Source organism: Brassica napus, chromosome A6 (genome assembly GCF_020379485.1).
Source record: "Brassica napus cultivar Da-Ae chromosome A6, Da-Ae, whole genome shotgun sequence".
NCBI lineage: Eukaryota > Viridiplantae > Streptophyta > Magnoliopsida > Brassicales > Brassicaceae > Brassica > Brassica napus.
The window spans coordinates 4,768,676-4,788,573 of record NC_063439.1 but is presented as its reverse complement, the minus strand read 5'-3'; the positions used below and the strand labels follow the sequence as shown (position 1 = coordinate 4,788,573).

The window sequence follows — 19,898 nt, the reverse complement described above, 5'->3', positions numbered from 1 at the left end:
CTCTCAATGATCAAATTTTCAGTTCCAACTAACTTCCTTTATGGTCTCGGACTTACCATATTGTAATAAGTATAACAATAATTATCATATTTATTAATCCAAACCTACCGTAGACACAATCTTATGTCATGCTACATGAATATTGTAAGTAAATTTGTAACAAGCGTATTCGTGGTTCGTACCGAAATAAGATTGACAATTGTGTCCTTAATTCAGTTTGAAGCCTTAATACTGTATATGTTTTTTGGTTATCTACGAAGATTATCACCCATACAAACTATTTTAGAAATAAAAATAAAGTTTTCATTTTATAAGTTTGTCATATATACACAAAACAGATGCGTTATTAACTTTAGATCTTTAGTGATGTATTCTTTTCTAGTTTTGAATTATAACTTTTCCGTGGCTTAATACAATTCATCGTTAAAATACTATACTTTTCAACGAATAGATACGTTATTAGAATAATAGTTCATCACTAGGAACGACACCGCCAAATCAATGCTGTTGTTACAGTTCCAATCTTCAAAAACAAAATAAGGTTTTCAGAGTTTACACTTGACACCTAAACAAAGACTTTAAAGAATCGTAGAAGACGACCGATATGCAAGTAACCGGCCATGTCTTGTCAAGACTATCCCATATTCATTATAGTTTTATGGATGCTAAACGCAGTTCGAGATAATAAGAAGGTATGATCATATATCAAAATCCGAAATCCGAAGATGACGATCCTGCTAATATCACAAGTTCACAATAATTATTTAATCCTGATGCGAATTGCAATCATTAAATTGCGGCAACTGATATGCTTTTCCAAAACTTGATTAAACAATTAGAATGGCTACAACTTTTTTAATACTATATACTTGGAAAATTTTGCATGGTTCTAGTGGATTGTGTAATTGTAACGTGAAACATCGGAAGATATGGTATGATTATCATATCAAGACAGAAGCAATAAATAAAAAAGCAAGCTTCTGATACATGAAATACATCTGGCCCTTATACACATACACGTTTTAGACAAACCTGAAAAGTCATCTTCGTAGAATAATGCCAACACATGTCAGGTATTCACTGCAGTGTTTGCTACCCATATCTTTTGTTCCATTCTTTTTCTTCACTTTACAAAAATCATTAATTTTGTCCTTCATGTTGTCGGTTCTAGTATTGAAGGTTATAATTTCATTAAAATTTTAAAAGAAAGCATATTTTCTGATAATTACCGTTAAATTGTTGCTGGTCGGTTGTTTTATAAGTTTTCAAAAGATGGATTTGCCGTTTTACGTATGGACTAATTAAAATTAACACAACGAGAATGCGTCTAAGGTGCATAATTATTGTTTTATTCTGTCGATTTGCAACACCCAACAAAACCACTGATGACTAAGGGAAGAAACACACCAATAACTTTTGAAAAATATATCTGACATTTTTGTTTTAAGAGTAGATATTTAAAAGTCCAAACTAGTTTTACATAAGAATGTACGGTAAAACATTTTGAGTTTTTTTTTTGTTACAAACAAAAACATTTCAAGTGAGATTACATGTAAACAGTAAACAAAGGAAGCATTGTCAATATATCAGCAAGTAACCAAAACCAATTTTGAGTTCAATACTGTCACATTGTACCTATAAATAGACAGAAGAAGGCTCCAGCACTGTCAACGTACCAAACAACCGATCTCTCTCATCCCTCTCTACTTTTGTCTTTCAGAACACAAACTCCTAAAAACAAAAACCAAAAGAAAAATGGAAGAAGCCCTAAGAAAGTTCAGCGAGTCTACCCACTCGCTCATCCCCGGTTACGAACCCGACCAGTATCCTTTAACGAGAAACTTCACCAACACAAAGTCCTCAAACCGCAAACCGGCTTCAAAAGAGACAAGAGTCACCTCTCTCGGAACTGGCAACGCCACGACGAGGTACCGCGGCGTTCGTCGTAGGCCGTGGGGACGCTACGCGGCGGAGATACGTGATCCAACGTCGAAGGAGAGACGGTGGCTAGGAACGTTCGACACGGCGGAGCAAGCCGCATGTGCTTACGACTGTGCAGCACGTGCGTTTCGTGGATCTAAGGCTCGTACGAACTTCACTTACCCTGTTGCCGTTGCTGTTCCTGAGCATAGGTTCCCTTTCTTCCCAAAGAAATCTTTAACGTCCGCTCGTTCTTCTGTACCGTTGGATCACTCTACTCATGAGTTCTACGGTACACCGGCACCGCAGAAGATTAACAACGACGCCTCGTATTCCTCTCGCAAAACTGCGCCGTTTAACTCTCTCAACGGCTCTTCTTCTTTTTATTCCTACTCTCAGCCAAAAACGGCAAGCGTTTCGTCTTCCGTTTACGACTACGACACGGAGTTTTTCCCGCAAGAATCTTCCGACTCTGGTCTCTTGGAAGAGGTCGTTAAAGAGTTCTTGAAGAAAAACCGCAACCACCCTCTTCCGCCGCCGCCGCCGATGATCGGAGATCTAGAGAGCACTGGTGGTGATTTGTCTGCTCTCTCTAACGTCTCGGACAGTTTCTTTCAACAGACAACGGAGCCTATAACGTGGACACTAGAAGGCCACGGAAACAACAATCAAGCTGGTGGCTCCGGTTATTTCAACGGCGCTATCCCCGCCGCAGACAGTGATTTTACGTACGGATCAGAGGCGTGGGGGTATCAAGAAATGTTGATGTACGGTGGTCAGCTGGGATGTACTTACCGCAAACCATGGGGATAAGCTAGAGATATTCATCATGATATCTATATTCTATAGTTTTCAAAAGTTTCTACTTTTTTTTATTTCTATGTTGGATATTAACTAAACAGTTGTTAAGTTGAAAACTTGAAATAACTATAGACTTTTGATATGTGGTTTCTAGATGAAGTTTAGCTTCTGTAAGTCTTTCTAATATTTTAGTTATATGAAAACTTGGATCTTTTTCAGTCTCTACTGTTATTGGGATTGCATTTTTGTAAAATATCACTAACTCAGTAACACTGCTGCTTCGAGAATATGAAATTACTAAATCTTTTGTTGATAAAAAAAACTAATCAGTTGTACGAGCATAACTTACAGATTAAATGTTTACATACAACTTATAATAAAATATAAAGTAAGTTTTTAACCTTTATAGCAACGATATCGCCCCTATTTAAAAGTGAATCTGCATGCATACTGAAAATAGGCTTTTATTCGTACAAAAGGCAGAGTTTGTCTCTGTCTGACTGTCTCCTCCAATTTATCGTGCTCTCTCAATCTATCACCATATGAAAAGCCAAATTAGTATTGCCCTGACTAGTAATAAAGGATCACGAATTTAAACCTGGATCTTTTTTTTTTCTTTCTTTAAAAGTTGCTTTGTTCTGTGTACAAGTGAATGAAAATGGTCCTTACAAAGATATGTTCATTACATAGCATAAGAGCATCTCAAAAAAATATTTTATAACTTCAAATATGAAGATTTTTGCCCTCCAAAAAGAAATTTTGAAACTTCAAATTTAAAACTTTATTTGAAGTTTCACTTCTCAAAAGTTCAAATTTGAAATTTCATATTTTTATTTGCATTTTGGTCTCTACAATTACACATCACATTTTTAATTTTTAAATATTTTCTTGTTTGTCGTATTAATCCTAAAAAAATTCATATCTCATAAAAAATCATTTTTTTATAAATTTAAGTTTTACACATAAAGTTAAATAAAACATTAAAAAGAGATTTAAAATATTTTAAAACTAGATTTAGACAACAACAATACAAAAGAAACATAACAACAAAAAAACTTTTCAAAAATTACATGAAAACATGACTATTACACAAATTTTAATATTACGACACTAGTAGTCATGTAAATTTGATCTATAACCTCCAAAATAATGTCTACACAAATTTTGTGTAACCTAAGATGGTTATTGTTCTGATGTCTATTTCATATGATTCTTTTTTTGTTAGATCGAATGTATTCACTGAATTTTAATATCATTGATAGAAGTTTAAGATCACGTGATTTCAATAATTTTTAGTTTATGGTCTACAAATTAAAAATAAAGAGAGTCATTTTTTACTTCGAAATACACTAGTTGACCATATATGCATTACGAAAATAGTTTTATGGAATAATATGGTATTTTTCATGAAGTTTAATATTAATTATGTTATTTCTATTTAAGATTTGTATTTTAATATAACATTTTATTAGTTAATATCTTATAATATTTTTATATATGTGTTTAGTTATTTACAAAACTTTTATGAATTTAAATTAGTTATGAAAAATATAAGGACCATAAGATAAAATACAAATAGTTTTGAAGTTAAACACTTTTAAACTTCAAATATAAAGTTTTGGAAACTTCATTATAGAGTGAATTTTTTGAGATGCTCTAATAGTATGTATTGTGTATGGTGATATATTTTCCTAATAGATGGCAAAAATGAGTATTCTCTTGATTATTGACACTAATAATGTAGTGCTTGTAATTTAATTAATGTCTCATATAACTAGACAGCTTTAGATATCATTGAGGGTGTTAACTTTATAAATCTCAACGAATTAAAGTGAATTATACTAGTATTAGACTAGCCTATAGTATTATTAAAGTATGAAGAATTGTCTCAAAGAAAGGAGCAGAGGCTATGGTTTAGGGTATTTATTGAAGAACACTTAAGTTAATATTCGTTAGGCAAATTTTCAAACACCAATTTTACTTTTTTTGTTAATTTGCCAGGTACCTGCGTTCCGAGTCACAAAGCAACTATACCAAAAGCCATCATTCTATAAAGTGAATGAAGGTCAAAGTGTCGTCACATTGAGAATTGGGTTTTAGCGAATAAACAAATATGGGTCATAACAACTCAAAGGCCGTTAATATACAGCCATCCGAGGAGCCCAAAATCTTGTAAGTGTCATCTTCTTATCACCTGACAACAAAGACAGAACATGTGCAAGGCAATAGATAGCAAGACGCGCGAGGCTTGAGCTGTAATATGGATCATCAAATCGAAATTCATAACAGATGTGATGCTCTCAACACTCTCGCAATAGCCTAAGACTAACAAGTGCCATCCGATTGTGCAATTGTTATGTGTAAGAGTCTCATCAAATAAACTCTCACAGAGCTTAAACGATTGAAAAAAGGAAAATGTTTATGGTCTTCATCTCTTTCCTATAGGTTCAAGATTCTGCTTTCAGTTCCAAGAGTCCAACTGGTTTCTTACCAAACGACCATGATGGTGTTTGTCGTGTAATGTTCGTTTTGTAATATGTTACCGAGAAACAATAACGACCAATTTTTTTTCTCAAAAAGTTGATTATCAGACGCATTGAACCAACAATAATAAAATGAAGCTGTTTTGGGAAAACAACGTATTGCTTATAACATATCGTTGGGTCAACGGCTTTAAAACGAACATAATTTTATTGCCATTACGTCCAAGGGGTATTTTAAAATACGTTAGGTTCAAACACCCCAATTAATATATAAACCACTTTGAACATCCATTAACATATTAACCACTTTGAACACCATCAGTTTATTATTATTTTTTGTCTTCATAACTGGGATAGGTCTATTTACTTGACGTAACTCCCACGCAAACTAGGAATGATGATGATATGGACGTTTTCTTTACACCACTCAATTATAAAGTGGGCATATGAGACGTTGAACGCAGATTTTAATCAGTGAAAGACCTGAAAAGTTATAAGTCAATGCCTACGAATCCAACGCAATGAAACACTGTTGAGTTTTTTAGTAAAGAAGATCAAGACAATGTGAAGACAAGTTTAGGCGTGGAGAGCAAGCTACTAAAGACATGGAATTACTCACGTGACTTATCAAGATGAAGGACCACAAGATGAGCTGTTTTTGTCTCAGTCTGATAAAGCAAAGAAACAACTGTTTGTCGGCTTCTCATCAGGAAGTTAACGTTGTGTCTTTATTGGTCCGTACGGATGGAGCGTGGCCAGCTGGAGCATCCGAAGCACTCTTTAGGTTAAAGTGAGAGTAGTATATAAGTGAGTCTTAGTAGTGAGAGAGAGGTTGAGCAAGATAGAGAGAGAGAACATCTTTTCAAAGTATAAGCTTGTGAGAGTTCTTGAGAGTTTGTAAGCTACGTTTAAACCGAGATAGGTACTGCAAAGGCCTTGAGGTTAAGATACACTTGTAAACTCTGATCTAGTGGATTCCGGGAGACAGTTCCCGGCCCAGACTAACACCCTAGTTAACGGGTGTAACTGGGTTAACAATCTTGAGTGCCTTGTTCTGTTTTCTCTTCTACTTTCACAATCTGTTTCAAGAAGAACTTGTTTCATAACTGTGTTTCTCATTTGATTGACTAAAGCTGAAGTCTTGGTGAGTGTGTGGTCAAATCTAAAGCTAAAGGTTACACCTTGGGGGGCTAGATTTCTCACATATTGGTATCAGAGCTCCAGGTTCTGAGTTGGTCTGCGTTCAAGACCATGACTTTGCCAAGAGTTGAGCTGGAAAAGTTCGATGGTCATGGAGACTACATGCTATGGAAGGATAAGCTCTTAGCTCAGATGGATCTTCAAGGGCTGAGTAAAGCCTTAGAAGAATCTGACAAAGTTAGAGAGAAAGTTCAAGATCCAGATGAAACACCTGAAGAGAAGAAAGCGGCTGAAGAAAAGGAAGAAACTTTAGCTGAGAAAATCAAGAAGGCCAGAAGTACCATAGTTCTGAGCGTCACAAACAGAGTTCTGAGGAAGATAAGAAAGGAAGAAACCGCTGCAGGGATGCTTAAGGCATTAGACATGCTGTACCTTGCCAAAGCACTCCCAAACCGCTTCTATCTCAAACAGAAACTCTATGGGTTTAGGATGTCTGAAAGTCTGTCCATTGAGAGCAACATTGATGAGTTCCTGCATCTTATAACAGATCTAGAGAACATTGATGTTGAAGTTCCCGATGAAGACCAAGCTATACTGCTCCTCATGTCTCTACCAAGACAGTTCGATCAACTGAGAGACACTCTGAGGTATGGCACAGGAAGAACAACTCTCACTCTGGATGAAGTTGTTGCAGCGATATACGCAAAGGAACTTGAGAATGGGTCAAACTCCAAAGGGTCTAAAGGTGAAGCAGAAAGCTTGTATGCAAGAGAGAAAGGGGACCAACGTGGAAGATCAGACAATAGAGACAGAAACTCAAGGTCTAAGTCACGCTCAAAGTCGAGAGGCAGGAAGGTATGCTGGTCTTGTGGTGAAGAAGGACACTTCAAGGGCTCTTGTCCAAACAAAGGCAAGACCCACAACAAACCAAAACACCAGGGGAGCAGTAGCAGAGGAGAAGCTGCAATGGTGAAAGATAACAAGAATGAAGCTACAGGTCTTTATGTTTTAGAAGCCCTTTATTCAACAGATATAAATCTTGAGAATGAATGGGTCTTGGATACTGGATGTAGCTATCACATGACATACAAGAAGGAGTGGTTTGAAACACTCAGTGATGTCAGTGGAGGATCAGTACGCATGGGAAACAAGACAACTTCAAAGGTCAGAGGCGTTGGGACAGTAAGAATCAAGAATGAAGATGGCTCCATGTTTCTGCTAACTGGAGTAAGGTACATTCCAGAAATGGATCGAAATTTGCTGTCAGTAGGGACAATGGAAGAGCTTGGATACAGTTTTGTGTCAAAAGAAGGCATCTTGAGCATCCATAAAGATAACAAGACTGTCTTAAAGGGAAAACGACATGACAAACTGTATTTACTTCAAGGAAAACCTGAAGTTGGTCAGTCTTATGCAACTGAAAGAAAGAATGATGACACTATCTTGTGGCATCGAAGGTTAGGACACATGAGTCAGAAGAATCTCAGTCTACTGGTGAAGAAGGGTCTACTTGATAAGAAGAAGGTCTCAGAGTTTGATATGTGTGAAGATTGTGTCTACGGGAAAGCCAAGAAAGTCAGCTTCTCTGTTGCAACTCACGATACAAAAGACAAGCTGGATTATGTACACTCAGACTTATGGGGAGCACCTAGTGTTCCATTCTCGCTTGGGAAGTGTCAGTACTTCATCTCGTTCATAGATGACTACACAAGAAAGACATGGGTATACTTCTTGAAGCATAAAGATGAAGCGTTTGATAAGTTTGTAGAGTGGTGTATCATGGTTGAAAATCAAACAGAAAAGAAGCTGAAAGTACTAAGAACAGATAATGGTCTTGAGTTCTGCAACTCAAGATTTGATAACTTCTGCAAAGAGAGAGGAATTGTAAGGCACAGGACATGTGCTTACACACCTCAGCAAAATGGCGTGGCCGAGAGGATGAACCGCACTATTCTAGAGAAAGTCAGAAGCATGCTGAGTGACTCTGGTCTACCGAGGATGTTTTGGGCAGAAGCTACTCAAACTGCAGTCACACTGATCAACAAGACACCTTCATCTGCAATAAAATTTGAAATTCCAGACAAGAAATGGACGGGAAGATCACCAGTATACAGTTACTTGAGGAGATTTGGCTGTGTATGTTTCAGTCACACAAATGACGGGAAGCTCAATCCAAGAGCAAAGAAGGCAGTTCTATTAGGATATCCTTCCGGAGTAAAAGGTTACAAGGTATGGCTGCTTGAGGAAAAGAAATGTCAAATCAGTAGAGATGTTATTTTTCAAGAGAATGCTGTATATAAAGATGTCATTCGGAAAGGGAAACAAAAGGAAGATGAGCAACATGATTCTACAGAAATGGTATTTGACATTGATCTTGGAGAGGAAGGAGATATCACCTCAGGTGGAGATACTCAGAGTAACAACGAAATCTCAGGAGCTGATCAACATGAAGTTGAAAATCAAGAAACTAGTGATCAGAATGATGAGGATGATCATGACTCTGAAAATGATCAAGCGCAGGAAGATGAGACAAATGAATCACCTGAGAGCTATCATCTGGTCAGAGATAGAGAACGAAGAACAGTCAGAGCCACTAGAAGGTTTGATATTGAAGGTTACTTCAGTGAAGACACCGACGATGAAGAAGACTGTTTTGATGCTGAGGTTCTGATCACTACGGTGGATGGTGATCTCAAAGAACCATCGAGCTATCTTGAAGCTATAGATGATGAAGACTGGGAATTTTGGAAAAGAGGAATGGATGAAGAAATGGATTCTCTACTGAGAAACCACACTTGGATTGTGGTTAACAGACCAAAAGGACAACGGGTGATTGGCTGTAAATGGATCTACAAGAGGAAGAGTGGGATTCCAGGGGTTGAGAAACCAAGACACAAGTCACGCCTTGTTGCAAAAGGCTATTCTCAGAAGGAGGGGGTAGACTACACAGAGATTTTCTCACCAGTGATAAGACACGTATCTATAAGGATTCTTCTTGCCATTGTAGTTGAAGAAGATCTGGAACTAGAACAACTTGATGTAAAAACAGCTTTTCTACATGGAGAGTTGGATGAAAAGATCTACATGGAGATACCTGAAGGATATGAAGATCAGTTCAAGAAAGGTCAAGTCTGTTTGTTGAAGAAAGCTTTGTACGGATTGAAACAGGCACCAAGAAGATGGAATCAGAAGTTTGATGGATTCATGGCTGAACTTAACTTTATAAGAAGCTATAGGGACAGTTGTGTGTATGTCAAGACGTGTGAAGATGGAGCAAAGGTCTATTTGCTAATCTATGTTGATGACATGTTGGTGGCTGCAAAAGATAAGAAGTTGATCCTAGAGCTGAAGGAGCAACTCAGTATGAAGTTTGAGATGAAAGATCTCGGTCCAGCAAAGAAAATTCTTGGGATTGAGATCAGAAGAGACAGAGCAAATGGGAAACTATGGCTATCTCAGGAAGGTTACATGGAGAAGGTTTTGGAGACATATAAGATGGAACAAGCCAAAGAGGTTGTAACACCACTGGGTGCTCATATGAAGTTTCGCTCTGCTACTAAAGAACAGCTGCGAGATGATGAAGATTACATGAAGACAGTACCGTATGCTAATGCAGTCGGGAGTTTGATGTACTCCATGATCTGTACAAGACCAGACTTGGCATATCCTGTGGGAATTGTCAGCAGATTCATGGGAAATCCTATCAAGGAGCATTGGTTAGGAGTAAAGTGGATCATGAGATATATCAGAGGATCATTGAAGATGAAGCTCTGTTACAGGAAAGGGTCTGAGTTTGTGTTGAAAGGCTACTGTGACTCCGACTATGCTGCTGACCGAGATAAGAGAAGGTCAATCAGTGGAGTAGTATTTACACTCGGTGGAAACACCATCAGTTGGAGATCAAGGCTGCAGAAAGTAGTAACTCTCTCCACCACGGAGGCTGAGTACTTGGCGATGAACGATGCAGAAAAAGAGGCGTTATGGCTAAAAGGTTTACTGATGGATTTTGGATATGATCAGAAGTGTGTTGAGGTCTTCTGTGATTCTCAGAGTGCGATAGCATTATCCAAAAACAACGTGTATCATGAGAGAACGAAACACGTTGACACCAAGTATCACAAGATCAGAGAGATCATTGAGAAGGGGCTGTTGAAGGTTACCAAGATATCTACCTTGATCAACCCAGCGGATATCTTCACGAAGATTATACCAGTCAGTAAGTTCAAAGCTGCAATGGACTTGCTGAGGGTTAAGTCTGAGTAATCAAGCTCAGGCTCCGGGAACAGGAATCCAAAATCTAGACATCAGGCACCTACCTCTACATCTCAAGACAACTCGCCTATGTCAGTCTTGTTGATCTGTCTTTACTAGGTGGAGATTTGTTGAGTTTTTTAGTAAAGAAGATCAAGACAATGTGAAGACAAGTTTAGGCGTGGAGAGCAAGCTACTAAGGACATGGAACTACTCACGTGACTTATCAAGATGAAGGACCACAAGATGAGCTGTTTTTGTCTCAGTCTGATAAAGCAAAGAAACAACTGTTTGTCGGCTTCTCATCAGGAAGTTAACGTTGTGTCTTTATTGGTCCGTACGGATGGAGCGTGGCCAGCTGGAGCATCCGAAGCACTCTTTAGGTTAAAGTGAGAGTAGTATGTAAGTGAGTCTTAGTAGTGAGAGAGAGGTTGAGCAAGATAGAGAGAGAGAACATCTTTTCAAAGTATAAGCTTGTGAGAGTTCTTGAGAGTTTGTAAGCTACGTTTAAACCGAGATAGGTACTGCAAAGGCCTTGAGGTTAAGATACACTTGTAAACTCTGATCTAGTGGATTCCGGGAGACAGTTCCCGGCCCAGACTAACACCCTAGTTAACGGGTGTAACTGGATTAACAATCTTGAGTGCCTTGTTCTGTTTTCTCTTCTACTTTCACAATCTGTTTCAAGAAGAACTTGTTTCATAACTGTGTTTCTCATTTGATTGACTAAAGCTGAAGTCTTGGTGAGTGTGTGGTCAAATCTAAAGCTAAAGGTTACACCTTGGGGGGCTAGATTTCTCACAAACACGTTAACATATCAACTATGCAATGCAACTTTTTACTCTTATCATGCGTCACTGTTTTCTTTCTATATTCACTCATATTCATAGTCCTCCCACACGATACATATATACTCCAATCAATCATTTTATAGAACGGAGAAATCGTTTTTTCAACCTGGTGATAGTGTACACTTTAGCAATAAAACCTACTCTCTTCGTGAGAGTTCAGAGTTGTACATGAATTGGTGACAATCGACTATATTAATAGATTGACCATTGATTTTAACTTTGATTTATTAAAATATTTTTAGTCAATAATATACAATATACAGATTTGAATCTTGTTTGTAACATAACAATGGAACTAGCACATACAAGTAGACATGTTATACTTTTCAGTTCAATTTAGAATTTAGATCTTTTATAACGTGTGAAACGTATAGTAAAAAAAAAAGCAACGTTTGCTCCACAAGATAAAAGAAGACCCAAAAAAACAAACAAAGGAAGAAACTTATATCAATAATTCATATCTCAAGAGTGCGAAATTTCGTCTGATTAATTTAAACACTTTTCCTGTTTTTTTCTCTTTGTCCAAGTGAGCGTTTGTAGACGATGAGATTTAAATTTAGAAGTCATGTCTAAATTATTACTGAATCACAAGTAAACGGGGCTTACAATTTTCTAAGTCAATGTATCGCCCACCGACCTATTCAACACAAGTCATGGTGGTCCATTGGCTTTGTTTACAATTATTGAATCATATTCTTCCTTCTATTTAAAACCAAATAATTTGTCAAGGGGTGTTGTTACACATGAAATGATACCGTATCAATGATTATTTAAATTATATAAATCCATACCGAAACCGTAAAATTTATATATTTTGTAAACAAGGAGGAATAATATAATCAACTGAATGGGCTACAATCGGTAAGATGGCCCAGATTAAAAAGCCCAAGAGCAATGAAAGCAGATATTTTGCATCGCCACGTGTCGAAACCAGACACATAAAGTCATTTACACGACATAGGCGTTTGAGACTCGTGGCGGGGCCCGAGTAAAACCGTTAAGCTGCTGCTTAATGACCTTATAACCCCCAGACTAATTATCCCGTAGGCTGTTAGAGCTAGGGGTAATTGCGTAAACTGCGAAAATGAAGCAGAATTAGATGATTAAATTCTCTATTTATTCACAATTATGATTTTGGCCCCTTGTTCTTTCTCATTAGCTCAGTGCCACCCATTTCCAGAGAGGACACAGCCCTTTTTCATCCTCTCTTCTCTCTTAAAAACCATTTCTTTTTTTTTTTTTTTCTGATAGTTTTGTTTCTCTCTGAAAAGTTTCCTTCTTTGATTCAGCCTTTTTTGAAAGTTTCTGTTTTTGTCATTTTTGGTAAAAACGGTGGATCTGATGTGGTGGATGATGGGAGAAGCTGGTGGACATTACTGTTCTAAGAAGACTGATGATATCTGTGGCGCTCTCTGTAGTCAGGTTCGATCTCTTTCTTTGCGTCCTCGCTCTTAAACCTCATTGATGCGTGGAGCAAAAACAAGATCTTAACTTCCCTTTCCTCTAAAGTTCGAAACTTTCACTCGTTTTTCATGTATATAACTCGACCCATCTCTTTTGATTTCAACCACGAACTCGCATTCTCATGTAGCTTCACTCTCAAAACGATTCAAAACCCTCAAAGTCTATACCTTTCGTCTCTTGGATGGATCTGAGTTTATGCGTTTTTGCAGGAAACTGGTAGATTCTCCAGCTTCTCCAGACTCTGCTGCGCTCTCCGCGGCGTAGACATGAAGACATACATCTTCCTACTAGTCATCGTCCCGACATGTCTCCTCGCCGGCTACATCCACGGACAAAAGATCTCCTACTTCCTCCGGCCACTATGGGAATCCCCACCAAAACCCTTCCACGACATCCCTCACTACCACCACTCCAACGCCTCCATGGCAACTCTCTGCAAACTCCACGGCTGGGGAGTCCGAGAGTTCCCTAGACGCGTCTACGACGCCGTTTTATTCAGCAACGAGCTCGACATTCTCTCTATCCGTTGGAGAGAGCTCTACCCTTACATCACTCAGTTCGTCCTCCTCGAGTCCAACTCCACCTTCACAGGCCTCCCCAAGCCTCTCGTCTTCGCTTCCCACAGAGACGAGTTTAGTTTCATCGAGTCACGTCTCACTTACGGCTCCCTCGGTGGGAGGTTTGTGACCAAAGGGATGAACCCTTTCTACGAGGAGGCGTATCAGCGAGTGGCGTTAGACCAGCTTCTACGGATAGCTGGGATCACTGATGACGACTTGTTGCTAATGTCTGACGTGGACGAGATTCCGAGTAGACACACTATAAACCTCTTGAGATGGTGCGACGAGGTGCCTAAGATCCTCCACTTACGGCTCAAGAACTATCTTTACTCGTTCGAGTTCCTTGTTGACAACAAGAGCTGGAGAGCTTCTGTGCATAGGTACGAGACGGGGAAGACGCGGTACGCTCATTACCGACAGTCTGATGAGATCTTGGCGGATGCGGGGTGGCATTGCAGCTTTTGCTTTAGGAGGGTTAGTGAGTTTGTATTCAAGATGAAGGCTTATAGCCATAGTGATAGAGTGAGGTTTAGGCGTTTCTTGAATCCTGAAAGGGTTCAGAGAGTTATATGCAAAGGGGGTGATCTTTTCGATATGTTGCCTGAAGAGTATACTTTCAAGGATATTATAGGGAAGATGGGTCCGATTCCTCATTCTTTCTCGGCTGTTCATCTTCCTTCTTATCTCCTGGAGAATGCGGAGAAGTATAGATTCCTCTTGCCGGGAAACTGCATCAGAGAAAAGGAATGATAGATGTGAATTTTCACCACACAGAGCCTTACTGATCTCTCTACATTGAGAGAAGACAAAAGGTTGGCTTGAATCCTCCTCTGGGCTAAAAACACTCACACAACTGATAGATAATCTCTGCGTTTTTTTGTCTGAGGCGTATTGGTGTCAGTGGAAGCTGCAGAGTATTTCAAGAAGACTATTAAAGAGTAAAGATTTTCTTGTATATAGATAGATCTCTTTGTTTCTTCAGGATTCTGATTTTGGAATCTGGCATGAAAACCTTCATTACTTGTGTGATCTTCTATCTTCAAACATGAGTATGTGTTCTTCTTCTGAGTTTCCCCTTTGGGAAGTTTTGCTTTAAGACATTCTTTGGTTGGCCTTATTGTACATCTGTCTCTTCCTCTCTAGATTTTATTGGCTTTGTTATGTATACATTAAGATATTTATTCTCATGAATAAGCTTACAATGTTTGATCGAGTTCAGATTTTTGTTATCATCACTAGGAATACAATATACCTTTCCAGATGCTGATACACAATGTGACCCACCACACACATGGTCATCTGATTTTAAGACAGGAGGAGTTAACAACGGTCAAGTGAAAAACAATCAACAATCTCTCATTGTTCTATTTGAAAAATGTGTCCTGTGTGTAAAATTACAAGTTTGAATTTGCTTAATCATTATCATCATATGAACAGTAAGAAAAAAAGAACTTTTATGGACTTTTGCTACAACCGTCTTGGTTTTGATTCCAGCCCGCACTTTGTCTTTCTGTTTGTTACTTTTAAGGAATGGTAGAGTTTGAAGAAGCGGCTGCAAGTTCCTTCAGATACATCTTCTCGGAACTCGCCATTCTGCTTTGGAACATCGTCCATTCCCTTTTACACCTGTCTCTCACCTTTGCAACAACACACCATGTATATCACAATAAGTTTAACAAGAAACCACTAAGCTCTCTTTTAGAAACTAATGTTCAAAGTTCATACCCCTTGCCACGCTGCTACACCGTCGTGTTCCTCTCCCTGAGAGTATCCGAAAAATGAATTTAAGTATATTAACAAAACAGAGAACTTGATAAGGTATTAATCAAAGCACCTGGCTGCCTAAAGAAGGAACAGTCTGATGAATGATCCATTGAGAATCCACAACTCCTATCTTCTCATGTGCAGGCTGTTTGTGTTTTACATTATGAAACTTTTTAGCAACTGATGTCGTCACCAAACACATGTCCAATGTTTTTTTTAATGAATCAACGTGTTTAAGCAAAATGATTCACCTCTACGCATTTACGAAGTGCAAAATCAAGACCCCAACCATGAACCAAGTCGTTCTGAAGCATATGCCAAACGCAACGCCAGGCGTCTCTTGAGAATACAGGAGCCATAATCTCTATAAACCTGTTAAAACACACACATGGAGTCAAGAGTACAAAACTATGTTGCTAGTGTTAACCATTGAGATTGACGTACGCTGCACAAGGAGGCAAGTGAGGATCATTGCATCGACCAGGTTTCTCCTTGGCATCCCTGGTGAATAGGTAAAAGATAGTGTGATTATCTGAAGGTTTATTTTTCACGTTCCAAAAAGGGGTTCATAAACTTTGCTTACTTGTGAACTTCTCCTTTGGTTTTTCTCTTAGTTATCTCCCATGTGATCTTTTTCTCAGACTCCACACCAGGCTGCGATATCTCTAGACCGTGTTTCTTTATAAGCCTAATGTACCTGCAGAAGAGAGAGAGAAACGCATAAATGAGCAAGGAGACACACTCTTCTGCATTGATAGAAACGAGCAAGGAAGGACACGCACTCTTCTACATTGAAGTGTTCAAGGCCGAGATCTTCATCCCAGATGAATATGTAGTCATAAGGTGCCACGATATCAGGATGCAGAAACCTTTTAGCATACCACCTTATGATGAAAACCATAACAAGGGTTAGAAAGCTAGTTTCAGGGAAGTTTGGAGTAGTGGGAGCAAAGTTATGAGTACCATTTGGTTTGCTTTGGCACGCTGACGTGTATTGCGCGCTTAGACCATTCATATTGGTCCCATTCAGTGGTTCTTCCATCGTAATGGAACAGAACAAGGGTGAACAGATCTTCTGAAAACTGCGGATAATAAAGAAGAAAAGACTCTTTAAGCTTTAAGCAGGAAGGAAGGTGAGAGCCGGCATAAGAGATTACCTTCTTGACACAAGCATCAACGTTTACTCTCTGACTTAAACCAACTGTAAAGGCAATGAGATACTTTGGCTTCACAGGTATATCCTAAAAGAACAACAAAACCAGTGATCAGACAATTCATAAAGCTTTTTTGTCCAAAAGATGGAAAAAGGGTAAGCTTACCTCCTCAGGTAAACCCCAGAGTCTGCGTAAGTAATAGTCTGATTCAGGTGCAACGATACCAGGAGTGAGCATCTCTGCACCTCGGGGATTAGATGGAACCCAAATCTGCAGAGAGAGTCTCATCAAGATTAGTTCTAACAAGATCTTGTCCAATACCCCACTAAAAAGATCAAAAAGAGAAGAAACTATTGCCTTCCAGTGTGATGCATTAGCCCTATGTGACGGAGTCCTAGAAGACCATGTGTGCAAAAGCGTTTCGCTCGATGTTTCTGGTGTCTCGTCTTCAACGTAAGCAATATCAACAGAAGGTAGAATGGTAGAGGGGAAATTAATCTGAACATATTGTCAAGTTGGGAGACAACATTTAAGCATAAAGTCTTGACTCTTGAGAGAAAATAAAAACAAAAAAAAAGGGCTAAAAGAGGTAAAGCTCACTTTGGTAAGTGACAAAGTAGGGAAAGATATCCCCAAGAAGAAACCAATAACTACTCCTATGAATGTTGCTATAATGAGTTTCATTCCATCATTCAGCTTTTTACCATTCGAACTGCAAACCGAGGAAGTAAACTACTTATATATACTATGATCAACAAGCAATGAACTAAGGATTGTTTGCCGAATCTAACCAGCGATTGGAGTTGTCTGTTCGGTTAGCCATGTCTTGAATCCTGTTAAGGTCACCAGGAACAATATGACCCAGTGGAAACCTCAGTCTCCAAGGTTATTTGTTAGCTGCATCACACGACAAACGAGTTTTGAACAAAGAATTAAAGTGTGATCTTTAGATTCAGATCTAGTCCACAAATGATTGCAAGTAGAGATTCCCATGTCAAAGAGTATTTAAAAAAAAAGGACTTGTGAGATGGAAATATTAAGCTATGCAGCTAGAAAGAGCAGACAGAATCACATAAAAATCAGACACAGACATAGTTTTTAAGGTCCCAAGAAACAACATGAGTTTAATAAAAATATGAATCTGATGCGATGGTTTTGGCAAGGGAAAGATGTGTGAACTAATTGGAATATATTCGAGCACTACCAAAACCCAAATCCCAAAAGATAACAAAATGAAATCAGATCTATTAGAAGAAGTGATACTAATTGAACAGAAAAAAGCTGTTACTTACCAGAAAGTGAGCAAAAGCATAAAACTTGGAGCTATTTGAGGGAAGCTAGAGACGACGAATCAGATTTGGACATAAATAAAGATCTCTCCTCACTCTCTGTAACAGAAGTCGAAAGACTACACGTTAAAAGCTGTGTAATTAAATAAACGAGACTAGAAAGAGAGAATATTTTACAAGTAACGGAGCAAGCAAAGATCGTTAGAGAAACTTAAAAAGATGTAAATAAAATCAAATACCAAGGAGAGAGGAGACGAATGATGATCAACTTCGATTAATTTAAAAGAAGCCGTCGTCTTTGAAAAATTTCTGATGAATTTTGTTTGACTGAGATTTTTTTGTTTTAGCCGGGCGGGTTAAAGAGTGGAGAGAGAGACAAGTGAAAAAGAAAAGATAGTAAAGGACAAAGGATTTAAATAGAAGAATCAAAAGGAAGAGATAACTTTGGATTGAAAAAGGAACAGAACATCGAAGTGTGTTTGAATTGATCGCATGTAACGCGACTTACGGGAATGTAGGTCAAAACAAAGTTGACTTTTTAGCTGGCTTGTGAAGACAATAAAGGCTTTCTTTCAGTCACTGGAAGTCTGGATCTGACACACGTGGTTTATTTGGGCTAGTCCTAAGACTGCAACTCATGGGCTCAGGATCGAAGTATTTGGTAAATTGTTTTCGCCATCGAATGGCTACATCTTACGACTCCATGGCCCGATAGGTCAAGTTATCTTTGGAAGTTCCAAATAGTTTATTATATAAATAACTTACACATTGATAGAAAGAACAAGAAGACTTCATGGCCCAATGGATAAGGCGCTGGTCTACGAAACCAGAGATTCTGGGTTCGATCCCCAGTGAAGTCGGTTTCTTTTTGATGTTTTTGAGCTGTTCATTGCATAGGGTTCTCTTATCTCACAAGCAACATGGAACTCAAAAAATAGATATGATCTAACACATTTATTAATGTTTCAGACATTTTGAATGCACTCGACATAAAAATAAAATGATCTTGGAATACACAGTCTGCAAATGGAAGAATGCTTCTCATCTGCATCTTTCAAGAAGCACCTCAAAACGATTCAGTAAGTCTTTAAGCTGGCTTAATCTGGTCACCTATACCAAACAAGAACACAACGGTTCTTCCAAGAGAAACCTAAGCAACAACCTCCACCATTTGCCAGTTCTTGATTCACAAGTGTAACTCCCCATCTCTTAAGCTACAAGAGTCAACTACCAAACTACACGGCACAAGATTCCAAGTCCCAAAGCTGTTGCAGATATTTGCTGAGTGCTCCGTCAATTAAGAAAATGAGAGACATGTTTTGAAACTTTCTGATCACAATACCGTTGGATACGAGAAACCAACCAGCCATGTCGTGAGTTTTCAAGTCTCAAAATTTCCAATAAAAAAAATATAGACAATTTAAGTTTTGTTACGAGAGATTTTTCTATTTCTTCTTCTCTTGTATTTCTATTCTTTCTGTTATGCTTTTATGTAAACATACCTCTCTGCTCATGACATCATGACTTGCTTCCCAAGCTACATTACTCTTCCTCTTTCCATTTTCATTTCAGTATTAATAGATCATTTAGCAAAAATATGGACGATTTCGCCTTTTTTTAAACGGAATATTTCTGATTTCTTTGGAGTTCCTATTTTTCTTGTATTTTCTTTCTTCTCAGGTTAATCCGGGTATATATATATATGTTTCTGTCTAAAAGACAAAAAAAACTACACAAGTATTCTTTTTTCTTTTACTTTCAATAGCTATCTCTAGTTTTTTCTTTAAAAAAACATCAATATGATCATTGGTGCATTATATCCTATTGATACTGTCGAACCCATCCATCCTGCTATGATTATAACAAAACAACTGACAAACACTGATTATGTACACAGTATGGTGTTACCGAGAGAACAAATTGAGTCAGTTCTCGCGGTGATGGATGGTGTTACAGATGAGGGTTTAAGAAACGGTAAGGAAGTGGATGTTTATGATGCAACGGAAGAAGACGAATACAAAGTCACCATAAAGCGTGTTAACGACGACACCAAATATGTTTTTGGAAAAGGTTGGAGTACAATGAAGTATTCTTTGGATCTCGAAGAAGGCCAAGAACTGAAGCTCTACTGGCATCGTGGTTACAAGAGATTCATTGTTCTCAATTTTCAGTACACTCTTCTAATGATTTAAGTGTAGCGCACATGTGTTATTTGCGTCTA

The 19,898-nt window shown here is 38.2% G+C and overlaps 4 protein-coding genes and 1 non-coding gene across 8 annotated transcripts; 4 read left to right on the top strand and 1 right to left on the bottom strand.

Annotated features, from left to right (window-relative positions):
- Positions 1-701: 701 nt before the first annotated feature.
- LOC125610189 (ethylene-responsive transcription factor ESR1-like) lies at positions 702-3,524 on the top strand. The gene has a single exon (XM_048782220.1). It carries the CDS (start codon positions 1,756-1,758, stop codon positions 2,731-2,733), a length of 978 nt encoding a protein of 325 aa, XP_048638177.1. The 5' UTR covers positions 702-1,755; the 3' UTR covers positions 2,734-3,524.
- Positions 3,525-12,590: 9,066 nt separating this feature from the next.
- BNAA06G07720D lies at positions 12,591-14,683 on the top strand. Its single transcript, XM_013785789.3, has 2 exons — positions 12,591-12,868; positions 13,120-14,683. The coding sequence occupies exons 1-2, from the start codon at positions 12,788-12,790 to the stop codon at positions 14,218-14,220; spliced, it is 1,182 nt and encodes a 393-aa protein (XP_013641243.1). The 5' UTR covers positions 12,591-12,787; the 3' UTR covers positions 14,221-14,683.
- A 122-nt stretch (positions 14,684-14,805) lies between these two features.
- On the bottom strand, positions 14,806-18,139 carry LOC106346454. 4 transcript variants are annotated; one of them, XM_048782217.1, is made up of 15 exons: positions 17,917-18,139; positions 17,681-17,776; positions 17,180-17,285; positions 16,989-17,100; positions 16,746-16,886; positions 16,554-16,658; positions 16,392-16,475; positions 16,198-16,316; positions 16,017-16,118; positions 15,818-15,931; positions 15,679-15,735; positions 15,486-15,606; positions 15,305-15,379; positions 15,196-15,231; positions 14,806-15,107 (listed from the first exon to the last, which is right to left on the bottom strand). In XM_048782217.1, the coding sequence occupies exons 3-15, from the start codon at positions 17,209-17,211 to the stop codon at positions 14,994-14,996; spliced, it is 1,212 nt and encodes a 403-aa protein (XP_048638174.1). In that variant the 5' UTR covers positions 17,212-17,285; positions 17,681-17,776; positions 17,917-18,139; the 3' UTR covers positions 14,806-14,993. The 4 variants fall into 4 exon arrangements, with proteins under 4 accessions (XP_048638174.1, XP_048638175.1, XP_048638172.1 ...); XM_048782218.1 differs by having other exon boundaries at positions 17,855-17,995; XM_048782215.1 differs by having other exon boundaries at positions 16,198-16,475.
- Positions 18,140-18,386: 247 nt separating this feature from the next.
- Positions 18,387-19,869, top strand: LOC125610187 (B3 domain-containing protein At1g43171-like). The gene has a single exon (XM_048782219.1). The coding sequence runs from the start codon at positions 19,477-19,479 to the stop codon at positions 19,867-19,869; it is 393 nt and encodes a 130-aa protein (XP_048638176.1). The 5' UTR covers positions 18,387-19,476.
- Positions 18,465-18,537, top strand: TRNAR-ACG. The gene has a single exon. It is a non-coding gene; the product is annotated as a tRNA-Arg (tRNA).
- Positions 19,870-19,898: the final 29 nt, after the last annotated feature.

Coding starts and splice junctions, on each gene's coding strand:
- LOC125610187 (XM_048782219.1), top strand. CDS start 19,477: ATGATCATTGGTGCATTATATCCTATTGATACTGTCGAACCCATCCAT.
- LOC106346454 (XM_048782215.1), bottom strand. CDS start 17,211: ATGGCTAACCGAACAGACAACTCCAATCGCTG. Junction 15,736..15,817: donor ACCAAAGGAGAAGTTCACAA/GTAAGCAAAGTT, acceptor CCTATTCACCAG/GGATGCCAAGGAGAAACCTG. Junction 15,607..15,678: donor CACTTGCCTCCTTGTGCAGC/GTACGTCAATCT, acceptor GTGTTTTAACAG/GTTTATAGAGATTATGGCTC.
- BNAA06G07720D (XM_013785789.3), top strand. CDS start 12,788: ATGTGGTGGATGATGGGAGAAGCTGGTGGACATTACTGTTCTAAGAAG. Junction 12,869..13,119: donor GTGGCGCTCTCTGTAGTCAG/GTTCGATCTCTT, acceptor GCGTTTTTGCAG/GAAACTGGTAGATTCTCCAG.
- LOC125610189 (XM_048782220.1), top strand. CDS start 1,756: ATGGAAGAAGCCCTAAGAAAGTTCAGCGAGTCTACCCACTCGCTCATC.